This window comes from Pseudochaenichthys georgianus, chromosome 9 (genome assembly GCF_902827115.2).
Source record: "Pseudochaenichthys georgianus chromosome 9, fPseGeo1.2, whole genome shotgun sequence".
NCBI classification, from domain to species: domain Eukaryota; kingdom Metazoa; phylum Chordata; class Actinopteri; order Perciformes; family Channichthyidae; genus Pseudochaenichthys; species Pseudochaenichthys georgianus.
The window spans coordinates 36,132,545-36,145,654 of NC_047511.1; the positions used below are offsets into that span (position 1 = coordinate 36,132,545).

The 13,110-nt window shown below is 39.5% G+C and overlaps 1 protein-coding gene across 1 annotated transcript; it reads right to left on the minus strand.

The window, feature by feature from the left end:
• Positions 1 to 3,425: 3,425 nt before the first annotated feature.
• LOC117453013 (arrestin domain-containing protein 3-like) lies at positions 3,426 to 11,756 on the minus strand. Its single transcript, XM_034091852.1, has 7 exons — positions 11,495 to 11,756; positions 5,934 to 5,975; positions 5,752 to 5,812; positions 5,237 to 5,387; positions 4,898 to 4,994; positions 4,563 to 4,819; positions 3,426 to 4,185 (listed from the first exon to the last, which is right to left on the minus strand). The coding sequence occupies exons 1-7, from the start codon at positions 11,754 to 11,756 to the stop codon at positions 3,925 to 3,927; spliced, it is 1,131 nt and encodes a 376-aa protein (XP_033947743.1). The 3' UTR covers positions 3,426 to 3,924.
• Positions 11,757 to 13,110: the final 1,354 nt, after the last annotated feature.

Genomic DNA, 13,110 nt, shown 5'->3' on the forward strand with positions numbered 1-13,110 from the left:
AACCTAGCCTGGTAAAGAAGTAAAAGCCATAGACTTTATTGTTGAGGTCATTATGGGGATATACATTTAATCTAAATACATAATAGAAAGACATTTGAGGACAGTTTGTTGGAATTCTGTATTCATTTTTTCAGCGGGATAATATCTAAGCACTGACGGGTAGAAGCAGTATCACCAGGAAGCCATTCACTTTGTTAGTATTGTGATTTTGGTTGTTTTTGAATCCATAAGATTAGTGTGTTTCTTTACCAGAAACATTAGCAGTTCAAATCATATTTAGATTTTTAATGGGATCTCAGGGATTTCATTTAAAAATAAATACAGATGCTTGTCAGAAATTCAGAGCTATTGAAATATGTTATTTAGTTTACCTAAAGATGTTGGGGTTCTTATTTAGTGGGCACAGTCCAAGTATTAAGATTCTGAAGCTGCACAATTAATTTAGAAAACATGTGCACAGACGTCTGTTGTTTTAAGACACCCCACCAACAGGCTCCAAGTTGCCACTCACTGGTGGGTCAAACAGCCGAGGGCCCCAGAGCCCGGAGCGTAGGCTTGAGGGATTTGTATCAGATTTCTCCACACAGGTTGCTGACGCCGAAAGGGGGACCCGAGACGCAGGAGGCTGACTGTCAACCCCAGGCTCTCCGGCCCCGACCGAGTGACCCAGAGGACATCCCATGCCGTCCGCCTACAAGGAAAGGGGGACACGTGGTACCACTGGAGCAGGTGTGTGGAAGCACCAGCACCTACCAGGACCCTCGCTGACACCATCCAGGACCTAGGCCAACTGAACATCAGGCAAACAACCGAAGCCCCCAACCCCCAAGTGTGGACATCGACTCAACTTCCGAGGAGGAGGAGACAACAGGAGAACCAACGGCAGCCCAGGAGATAACAGCCGGCGAGGAGGCACAACAAGGGACCGCTCCCCCAAAGTAGGCGGTACACCACACGCATCACATACACACACCACACAAGAGACACTCACCTACACTGATACACCAAAGAACTTTTACAAGAAAAACGAAGATGAAGAAGAACTCAGGACCTAACCAACACCTCTATTGCTTGGCCTTAACACTTTGTTTTTTCATCATTGTTGGAATAATCATTATCATAGTGGGTGAAAGGGGGAGACAAATCATTGACCAAAGTAATAATCCAAATTCCCCACAAAATGAAACTACACAAGATATCAATGGCCGTGTTTGCAGCAATTTTGACCTTGTGCGGGTGCTGCTGCATCCCATGTATCCGCTCAATGGTGGACAAAATAATTAGTACCGCCATAGCACCTTCTACTCCCCTGGGCCAACAACTCGCCTTGCTATCCTTAGAAAACAACCCAGACATTGAGGAAGGCGAAGAAGAAGCAGCAGCAATGGACACTTTCCCGACAGCACCACCAGTACCACCGTATGGCAGAATGTGGGAAAGAGAGACAGAAGCCTAAAACAGCTGACATAAATGTACATAAACAATAGCGTTGTTTTGTTGCCCCAATCATTAGAATGGGGCAAAAGGGGGATTGAAGGATAAAGATAAGGAAAAAGTAACTGTGAATATAAGATATAGTAAATCCTGTTATAGGAAACATTGAGCTGTCTGAGTGGAAAAATAACGTGTTAAAGTTTACTGCTGTTAAAGTTTACTGCTGGCCGGCTACATCCTGTTATCTTCAAGGACGAGATGTGGGGCCCTGATCCTCACCAGACGCAACTGTCTTGTGAGAAAACCAGTTAAAACAGGTAATTAGAAAAAGGGAGTATGGCCCTGGCCTGACCTTAGCTAAAACTGTGTGTTGCTGGGAAGAAAAGGCAGACTGCAGCACAGAGAGCACCAAAGGTGGGGGCTTCACAGCAAACACTATAAAGAACAAGATATATTCAGAATTCGGCACTCACTTCAACTGGGATCTCACACTGACGAGCCTGTCACGGTGGGAACTCAAGAAGGAGTCCAAAGCGCTTTGTGGTATAGTACGGATTGATATATCTTTGTTGAACTGTGTAATAAAGTGCTTATTTGAAGAAACAATTCATTGGAGTGCAAAGTCTAGTTTTTGTACAGCTAACAGAGAATAGTGTCTAGGACACAATTCCTTTCCCCTCAGAACTAAGAAAGGTCATCGGCAGATCCGGACGGCGACCCCGCTCTGGCCATATCCAAACGATCTGCGCGGAGGACGGACCTGGTCCGGTAGACTCCAACAAACCTCAGCTCAGTGAGGTAAGGACTCTCTCAGTGTTTAGATAGTTAACTTTAGTGTAGGTTATCTCAGTGGGTCTCAAACGGTTTGGTCACCATTTATGTAAACGAGTATTTGCGAGGAATAACTTTATATGATCATTATAGTTATTAAAGAATAAGAGAATACATAAAAAACGGGTATGAAATACTATAGGACACTAACACAAGAATACAGGTTAAAAGGGGAGTGATTAGTAAAATATCCATAAAGAAAAAGTAAATCTGTGTGTACAGTTCTGTTTCATATGGATGCTGAGAGATGTAGACTATCCATAGATCTCCTAATGTTGCTCTCAAAGTGCACCAGATTGATGCATTTAACTTCAATATTTTTTAAATAATCTTCCCAGGGGATCATGCCCCCAGACCCTCTGGAGGTTAGGTCGACCCCCACCTAAAACATGTTCACATGGATAGGATACTAAATACATTTGCACACTTTTTGTATGGTGGCCTATGTCCATATGTTTCTGTTTTGGTGGTCGTGCCACAACCGTGCATGTATGCACAGGTCATAGGTGCGCTATACAATAGCACTACACCCTGCAATGTGAAAGACAATAGACTTTACAGCATGTTTTTTGAAGTTGCGTTGGTGTTTGTGTGTTGGTTGTTGACGGCAGTGTGTGCCCCCCCTTTGTAAATGATTGCCTCCCCATTCGATTTGGTCTAGAGCCGACCCTGCATCAAACTAAACATATACTGGATGTTTAATTCCCATAAATCATCTGAACAGACCTGCCTGTTCAATGCTGTCCTCTTTTTAAGTCCATTAACCGATTTAAAAACATGCGTTTTCTGTCAAATATTTAAGTTGGTGAGTCTTCTTCTCTAAATATACACACAAAAAGATAAAACCAGGAAATTCTGCAAATACCTCTTCATTGTAGCTTTATAGCACGTTATTTTGGAAATTATGCTTTATATTTGAGAGGGACAGTCTCAATCAGATGAAGAAGAAATCATGAAGAAGCCTCCAAATATGTACTCAGGATCTTAGGGCTCAACTGAAGTACATAGATCAAACTGAAGATTGAAAAGACCATATGGAGTTATCATAAACATACAGTACATCACAGACATGTTAAATACGGTTGTTTATTATCAGAGTACACAAATGAACCAAATCAAAATGATAACATTGATGTCCAATAGGGACAAAAGATTTACAGATTACATTTGGGTGACGCTTTTATCGAAAGCTTTTATCAAAAACCATAAAGATTCAAACAAAGAAAGTGCAGTTATAATCATTTCAAGCAAGTCAAAAGTCTTAATTGCCAAGGAACAATCGAAACAGATGGCTTTCTGAAGATATGCAGAGCTTCTGCTGTCCAGGATAGAAAACAGGCGTGTCCTTGGCGGGTGCCTGGATTACAGAGGATAGCGGCAGTTTCTGTCATACTGACTTGAATGTAATGCAAATATTTGAAAAGACGAATAACCTGTAGCACAAGATGAAGGTATATATTATTTATTTTTGAATTATGTAAGATCAATAAATATCATAGCACTTCAAATTTGATGTACATCCTAACAGAATGCAAAACTCAAAATATTTGATATACTATTTACATAGAGAATGTAATTACAGCAGGACCTGTCATTTTTTTGTTTTCATTTCTCATTTCATTTTCCTTTAAATGTCCACGCTTCTTCACGGTCCAATCCCTAGTATTTATTGCCTGAATCCATCAAAGAAGGGTAGGTTCCACTTGTTCCATAGGCAGGAGGGGGGTCTGAGAGTTGGGGTGCTGATGGTGGTTGTGGAGAGACCATTTCCCAGGCTGGGTAGGTGTTTCCAAATGGTTCAAATCCAAAACCAGAAGCAGCGAGTGGGGGCGTCTTCACACCAGGAACCTTAGGGGCCGGCAGGATGACTATGGGGAATTTGATCACTGGGTCTGAAGCATATTTGACATCAAGGTAGACCTGTTGAGAAATTGTTGAAGTATCTTTAATCATCAGAATTATTGCACCAAATTCCTTTGTACATCCTGGGTGCATAACTCTTACTCTTTTAACTCTTTCGGGCAAACACCATTAACCATGAGAGAGGAGTTTAATCAAAAGCATTCAGGTTCTGCAAAGTGCAGCCATAGGAGACAATAATCCAGATAGGTTGACATTGCCCAGTATCCATTCACTTTCCTTTTTTTTTCTTCTTGCAGGGTATGAAAAATGTAAATGTTGATTCAATCATTAAATTCTACAATTAACAATGCACTTTTTCTCCCAGGAGACATTTTTGTACACATAAGTCACATAAGAGCAAGCAGACACATCTTTGTTGACATATGGATGCTTACCCTGAGTCTGTGCTCTGCTTTGAGGATGCTGCAGTTGAGGATGGACGGCTCCACATCGAGTGGGATGGAGAGGACTCTTGTGACATTTTGGTTAGAAGATGGAGGGATGGGCTCTCCCACCTCTTTATACAAGTCTTGAGTTGAAACTCTTCTGTTTCCTTGTGCAAAGAAGCTATGCTTTCTGTACACACAGTACTTGGGCTTGATCTCGCGAGATGAGTTGTTCTGAATGCAGGCCATAACCTTTAGTCCTTCTCCTAGAGACAGATCAGAAGTGTCAAAACAACACTTAGCATGTGTGTAACAAGAGTTAATATAAGTTTTAGGACTCTCACCTTGGAAGAAACCTGTCTTTTCAAGATTCACATCCATGGCTACTGTTCCTGAGTTGAAAAACTTCATTTTCTTATCCGTAGACTCATGCTGTGGTTCCTGAAAGAAGATCAGACAGCAAATCACTTAAACGACTGACAGAAAACACTTAACCTATTAGCTTTCATTCTGGTGTATCAAATGCCCACATCCACTGCCGACAGAAGCTGTGCCAATTCAACAGGTGAACCACTGATTTGTTAAGTGGTACATTATATTGTGATGGTTTGGTAAATGCATACTCGGTCAAATTGGTTTTCCCTGTTGAAATTACAGGTACGTGGGTGTTACTCAGCACATACCATCAGCCCAGGGTCACGGTTCAGGTCTGCATTCGTAACATAGTTGATGTTGATTGAATCTGTAGTTGGAGCCCTCACTGATCTGCTCAGCTTGGCATTCAGCGAGTACACAATTTTACCAAAGGCACCGTCGAAGGAAGAGGGCATATCCCTAAAGCAGAGGGCCAGAAGAACATGATAAACTTACTGGATATTTATTTTATACATTACACATGCAGGAAAGCAAGCAATCAAATTACACAGACTCTATAGCAAAACTCAAATTCAGCAAGTACAAGATGTTACCACAGGAGCCTTTGAAGGAGGAAGGCATATCCCTAAAGCACAAAAGCAAAAAGCCAGAAAAACATTATAACATTTCCTGGATCTATTAAAATGTACTACTGAAAGCTGAGGTTGATCAATAAAGATGTTTTTTAGAAGATGTTTGCGAGGATCATACATGTATTCATCCACTGGAGAGGGTAAGGGTATTTGCAATTCATTACAGAAACATTATAAGATAGATTACTTACTGGAAAGGGATCTGAAAGGTGAATGGGTAAATATGGCATCCTGGGGCAACAACATTGACGTCTGAAAAAAGCAAAAATAAGTTTTTAAGAGGAACATGACTCTTTCACAACCCTTAACAAATAACTGCCTTTTGATGAAATAGCTCTGTCCTCATCAATGGCATAGAGACAAAAATACTTACATGTTTTCCCAATGTGGTTTGTCAGAAGTGTTTCATTGTCCCCTCCTGAGGAAAAATCAGCACATTAACAGCAATTAAAACGTGTAACTTGAGCTATTAAACATGTAGTCTAATAAAAAACTCAGAAAATAGTGGAACATGTATATCCTAATCTCAGGGTCACACCCAAACCCCCCAAAAGTTCAGTTGGACAAATTAGAGCATTGAATTCTTACAATTGAGATGCTGGAATGCAGATTTTATTGGCACATAAATTAGTTTAAAAGTAGTACATTAACAAAAAAAGTTGTTGATTAATTTCCTGTTGATTGAATAACTAATAATCTACAAATAATCTCAGTTAAAATCATTTATGTATTTTATTTTGTTAATATGATCATATTGAGAATGATAACAGGAGACAGATTTAAACTCTTTCATATCTATCTGTATTGACATTGCCGTCCTTTTCTTGAAACATTATTGGACTATAATTATTTTTTGTTTATTATAGATGTGTGGGCTTCTTCTATTATATGAATGTTGCTGTGACCATTCAGCAGTTTTCTTTTATTAAAAAGGCTCGTTTCTTTTAAATAATTTCCATAGCAGGTACCTCATGACCAATCAATGCAGATTTGTATTACTGTACTCCACTGGACAAGAAGAACACATAACTTTCCATTGGATATGGTGTTTTCTTCTATATTATATCAATACTGTTGTGAAAATAAAAATGTGTTTATTGGAGAGTCTCATTGGTTATCAATAACTTCCTTGTCATGTATTGATTTTTGATAAAAACGTATATAATACAGAAGGTGGATTAAAATCCCCCCAAATTGGTGTGTCCTCCTCGTGCAGTGTAGCTAACAGTGCTGCATTGATTTGGAGTCACTCGGTCATAAAGTATGAGGGTATTTAAAGAAAGAGTTTCCCACAAATATGTATACAAAATAAACTAAAATCCAATAACAAGAGGTGTGATTTATTATGTGTAGTGTGTAGTAATAATATTGTGTGTGGATTTGGACCCACTGGGTCACATGATATAGATCTATTTAAGAAAATAAATGAGACTTTCAAATAAAAATCTGCAAAACGTAATAACAATATTCATATAAAACATAAAGGGCACAAACATCAAGTAATATAGCAATGCAGTAATAACATGTTGCATTGATTTGGAGTCACTGGGTCTCATGAGATGGAAGCTTTTAAAAAATATAAAACATACTGCATGGATATAAAACCCTTAAATCCAAGGTGTCTAATTTGTCCAGTGTTATAAGAATATATTGTATGTATTTGTAGTAACTGGGTCACATCCAACCTGATCTCACCAGAATGCGTGACTCCACCACAACTCCTTAGCACCGCATTGCGTGGTGGACTCACGAACTTTGTTACATTTACGTGTCGGCACCACGCAAACAACCCCAATGTAAAGTGAATGAGGCTCCTTTGTCGTGGTGCACACAGTCACACGCATTTCTACAACGTCCTGCAGTGAGCTTTTATTCTATAAAACGTTTTTAAAATCTACTTTATAGCTTGTAGTAACTCACGGGAGGCTTCTTTTATTTTATTTGTATTCATAATAATTTTAATTTTTCGTCAGAATGTATTATGGTGCATTAGTTACGAATTTTTGTTCTAAAAAACAGTGCATTGTGTGTAATACAACTGTGATTTTTATTAAATTAGTTAGTTTTTAAGGAAGGCCAGAGCTTCAGCTGTGTCCAATAGATTGTTCCCTTTAGTTAAGGTTTTTTAAAAGAACATTATATTCCAATTTGATCATGTCCCCTTTATTGTATTACGGAGAGCAATGTGAGCATCCATTCCCATTGGATAACGGAGAATTTTACCCCGGAAGTAAGTATTATCCTTACTGTCGATTGATTTTACAGTCCTATCTGCATTACTGATCAACTCAAAAACACCAGATTATCCTTGTTGATTACACAACATTGATTGGTTTAAGTTGTGTACAATACTTTTGTAATTTTCCCCTTCGATTCGGAGAAACAAAGATTTGTTCAGTTTAGGATGGCCGAAGACACTACACTACCCAGAATCCTCAGCTATTGTTCCGCGTTGCCTCAAGCTCTGTGATTGGTTGACCTCCAACTGCATTCCATATGAAAAAAACGTTTCGTAAAAGATAAATCATACTTTATTCAGCAGTGCTTTCTTTACTCTTTGAAAGTCATCACATGAATGCATTGTAAATAGTACACATCTGTCGTAGTTCTTTCTTTATCTACAGAGATCTGGCCTCAAAATAGACCGGAAACTATTCTTTTACCGTTCTGTTTTAATTTCACAATAAAGTTAGTAGTAATAATTTGTTTTGATATTATTGTTTTTTATTAACTACTCATGTTAAGACTATCTTTTCTGTGTTGCTGTGGGGTTTTTCCATCGCTTTTGTGTTACAAATATCAAAACAATAACAGAATATATCGGTCGTAAACTAAACCAGAAACAGCAGTATATTTTATTTTGTTAACACTGTAAACTTGACAGCTTTTTAACCCAAACCACCTACTGGTTAAAGCACGTTATTACACGTTTAGAGTAATCTTGAAAAGGGATGTCCAAAATAGCAATTATATACAGTTTTTAATTAACTAATTAATTTGTAGAGAATAACGAGTAATGTATATACTTTATAGGGATCTGCAGACAAATATTTAGTCTTCTCCAGCACCAACAATCATTACATTACATTACATTGCATTTAGCTGACGCTTTTATCCAAAGCGACTTACAATAAGTGCGTTCGACCAACAAATTACAAGCTTGAAGAAAACAGAATCATATAAGTGCATCAGGTTTCATAGAGCCAAACATTTCAAGTGCTACTCAACTGGCTTTAGATAAGCCAGTCCTCCAATCAAATATATCTCCTGATTGTTGGCACTTGACAATCACCTTCCCTGTATTTTACTCAGGTGTAACTAAAGTCTGCTTTAAGGGTTGTTTATATTTCACATCATTAATCAGAATCTGTAAAGTAACTAAAATAAATGTAGTGGAGTAAAAATACCAGGTTAACCTTAAAGAAAGCCCTCATACTGACGCTGTGTACAAGAAGGGGATGAGCAGACTCTATGTTCTGAGGAAGCTGAGATCCGTCCACGTGTGCAGCAAGATGCTGGAGATCTTCTAGTCTGTTGTGGCCAGTGCACTCTTCTTTGCTGCGGTCTGCTGGGGGGGCAGCATCAGAGCCGGTGACACCAGCAGGATCAATAAACTGATCAGGAAAGCTGGGTCTGTCATCGGCATCAAGCTGGACCCCTTTGAAGCTGTGGTAGAGAGGAGGACACTGAACAGGCTGTTGTCCATGATGGATAACCCACCCATCCTCTCCACCTGCAGCTGGACAGTCAACGGAGCTCCTTCTCCAACAGACTGCTGCAGCTCCGCTGTCACAAGGACCGATACAGGAACACATTCCTGCCCACTGCAATAACTCTGTACAATAAATCACCTCTGGCTGGAAGAGAACTCTCTGCTCCATAGTTTCTCTAATACAACATCGCTGTACATTGTACACATATATAATCTGTTCAATATTTGATATTCCATATTCCATTGTCATATATTTTTGAATATGTATATTTGCATATATAATATCTACATGTATATTTTTTATTTCAACACGTAGCCTATATTTTCTATTTTCTTTTTTTTCTATTCTTGTTTGTTTGTAGTTTTGTTTTATTGTAAAATGCCTTGTCTTTTATGCTGCTGCAACAAAAACAATTTCCCAAATTGGGATCAATAAAGTACCATCTTATCTTATCTTATTTTATCTTACATCCGGACTAAAACCACCAGACTCAGGGACAGTTTCATCCCACAGGCCATACAACTATTAAACACCTGCACTTTGAAATAACATCCATAGCATTAATCTGGCTGCTACTTAGAAATGATTTGTTTAATATATCATATTCCAATCCCTTGTATAGACTCTTATTGCACTATTTCACTTTTTACTATTTTACTAATTTTCTTTTTGTATTGACTTGCACTATTTTTTCTGTGTATCTGTTTTATTGTGTTGCACTGCTGGAGGAGCCTGTGACCTAAGGGGGGGGGGGGGGGGGGGGGGGGGGGGGGTAGGAGACGTTCGATTCCTGTTTTGAATAGTGTGCCGTCGATGGGTTTCATTCCATTTCAAAATGCTGTTTGTCGCTCAGCGTACACTTCGCGCACTGCCACTCCAACATCCAATCACAGAGGTTGAGGACAAATCACGGGGTTTGTCAAGCAAAGCACATGGTGGAGTCCCAAACGATAGCTGAGGATTCTGGGTAGTGTAGTGTCTTCGGCCATCCTAAACTGAACACATATTTGTTTCTCCGAATCGAAGGGGAAAAATACAAAAGCATTGTACACAATTTAAACCAATCAATGTGGTGTAATCAACAAGGATAATCTGGTGTTTTTGAGTTGATGAGTAGTGCAGATGGCACTGTAAAATTAATCGACAGTAAGGGGAATACTTACTTCCGGGTGTAAAATCCTCCGTTATCCAATGGGAATGGACGCTCACATTGCTCTCCGTAATACAATAAAGGGGACATGATCAAATAGGAATATAATGTTCTTTTAAAAAACGTTAACTAAAGGGAACAATCTATTGGACACAGCTGAAGCTCTGGCCTTCCTTAAAAACTAACTAATTTAATAAAAATCCCAGTTGTATTACACACAATGCACTGTTTTTTGAAAACAAAAAATCGTAAATAATGCACCATAATGCATTCTGACGAAAAATAAAAATTATTATGAATACAAATAAAATAAAAGAAGCCTCCCGCGTGTTACTACAAGCTATAAAGTATATTTTAAAAACGTTTTATAGAATAAAAGCTCCCTGCAGGACGTTGTAGAAATGCGTGTGTGCACCACGACAAAAGAGCCTCATTCACTTTACATTGGGGTTGTTTGCGTGGTGCAGACACGTAAATGTAACAAAGTTCGTGAGTCCACCACGCAATGCAGTGTTAAGGAGTCGTGGTGGAGTCACGCATTCTGGTGAGATCAGGTTGGTCACATCACATAGAAGCTATTAAAACAGATGTAATTTTCAACAAAAATATTTAAAGTAAAATCAATTTGTGACACTTCAGTAATCAAAAAGGCATAATACACATTTGCAATATTGTTTTATAGATCAGAGGACTATTGAGCCCTTGTGTTATCTGCCTGCCCTTTAACCATTCCTAGATAACATCAAGAGAACCAGCCAAAGGTTACACGGTAGTTGTTCAGAAGAGGTTTGTGTAAATGTTATAAGAGAATTATAAGAGAGTTGAATTGAGATCTGTTCTGCATAAGATCTGTTCTGCATAAGAAACATCATGCTTTTTGTATTGCAGAATATAAAGTGTTCTAATCCCTATATTATACGCAACATTTTGTCGCTATCTGAAACAGTGTGGGAATGTTTAGTAGGCTACATTCCGTGAGCTTTTATTTTGAATCTTCTGCCATGGCGCCAATCCATTTAAGGCTTACAATTGTTATTGTTCAACAGGTTTTGTATTTATTTAAGCACTTACCGTTATCTTTTTTTTCTCCGACGAAGAAGTGTTTGATGCTGAAGTACTTGTCCTTGGAGTGGTAGACGACAGTATTTTGTCCGTGATGCTCGCACCACATCACCTCTGCTTTCCCCTTGAACTGAATTGATAGGGAATCTATTGTGCACTCTTTGGTCACTTCCAGCGTGACCTCACCTGAAACACAGTCGCCACTAGTAAAGGTGTTTTGTTCATTATTTGCGGGGTTGTAGTTGACGGTGAGGCTCTTCACTGTTAACATGATGCGTAGCTTCTTAATAAAATACGATAACTTGTTGTTGTCCCAAGCTCAAAGCGAGGAAATATAAAGCCCACCTCACGAGATGGGTCTGGCTGCAGACCGCAGCAAGGAGGAGGATCCTATAGGGGCGGATCCTATAGGGGCGTTTCCTAACTTTTTTTATCCAATAGCAATTTAAGGGATTCCAGCTGCTTTTATAAATCCTCGCAGAAGAAGTAATTGTTCTAGTGATGGGAATTCCGGATCATTTGGCTCACCAAGAAGAGCCGGCTCTTTCGGCTCCCAAAGGGCTCTTCAGTTTACCACATATTATACCTTTTAATTAAATCAAATGTAGCCCTGTTTTGACTAATGATTTATATGTGTACACATATATCACTTAAATTATTCAAGACATCCTTTGTACTAAAGTATTCAAAAGTAAAAATTACATGTTTAATATAAATTATTTGCTGTGGCCAATTGTTTTCATTGCATTTACAGACCCGTGTAACTCTCTGATACCACCCAATGAATGCATTGACTTGCTTGTAGAACCACGCTACACAAAACAGATGGCAACACCTATAAAAACTATTTTAAAAAAGGGGCTACTGTATCAACCTATATAAAGTATATAAATATAGTTTTTCTCCAGGAGAGGGGAGCGTGCTTTGAGATCAGCTGCTAGGCTGCAGCGGGGAGAAGAGGGGGACAAAAAGAGATCTCCGTCCTCCGTGTTTTATTCTTATAGAAGTAAGAAGAGAAGTAATGGGTCAGAAACCCTCCTTTTTACGCAGCGGTCCAGACATAGACATCATAGCTACGGCGACACATATTCAGTTGCCAGTTACTTTTGGCATTAGGGCAGGGATATCTTTCAAGGTTTGACATAATGAATTGTGCTACTGTGGTGACTACCTATTTAACCACTGGGACATAATTCAAACCTGGAACTACAGTTGCGGTTATTGTTCCCACACGGACATGTTATGGGTTACCTATAAATAGGTGTGCCCTCTTGGCTCTCTCTCTGGTCGACCCGGGCTGCGACCCGACAACATGTCCTTTGCAGCTTGTCATTAAAGTTCCCTTTTGCACCTTCGATGCACCGCCTCTGACTCCATATCTCTCGGCACTACACTGGTGACCCTGATACGTCTTGAGAAGTTTCCGGGACGGAGCCGAACACGGCAAAAGGAACTCGAGTTCCTTTCTCGAAATGCCGGGGTTTGATTGGAGACGTCCGTGGCTGCCACCGGCACGCGGACTGAGGCTCGGTGCGCTCTCCGCAGAAGGCTGGAGACTTTGCTCGTCGTTCCCGCATCGGCTTTCTATCCAACGGGGGGACGATGCACGACCTGCTGGGTCGACC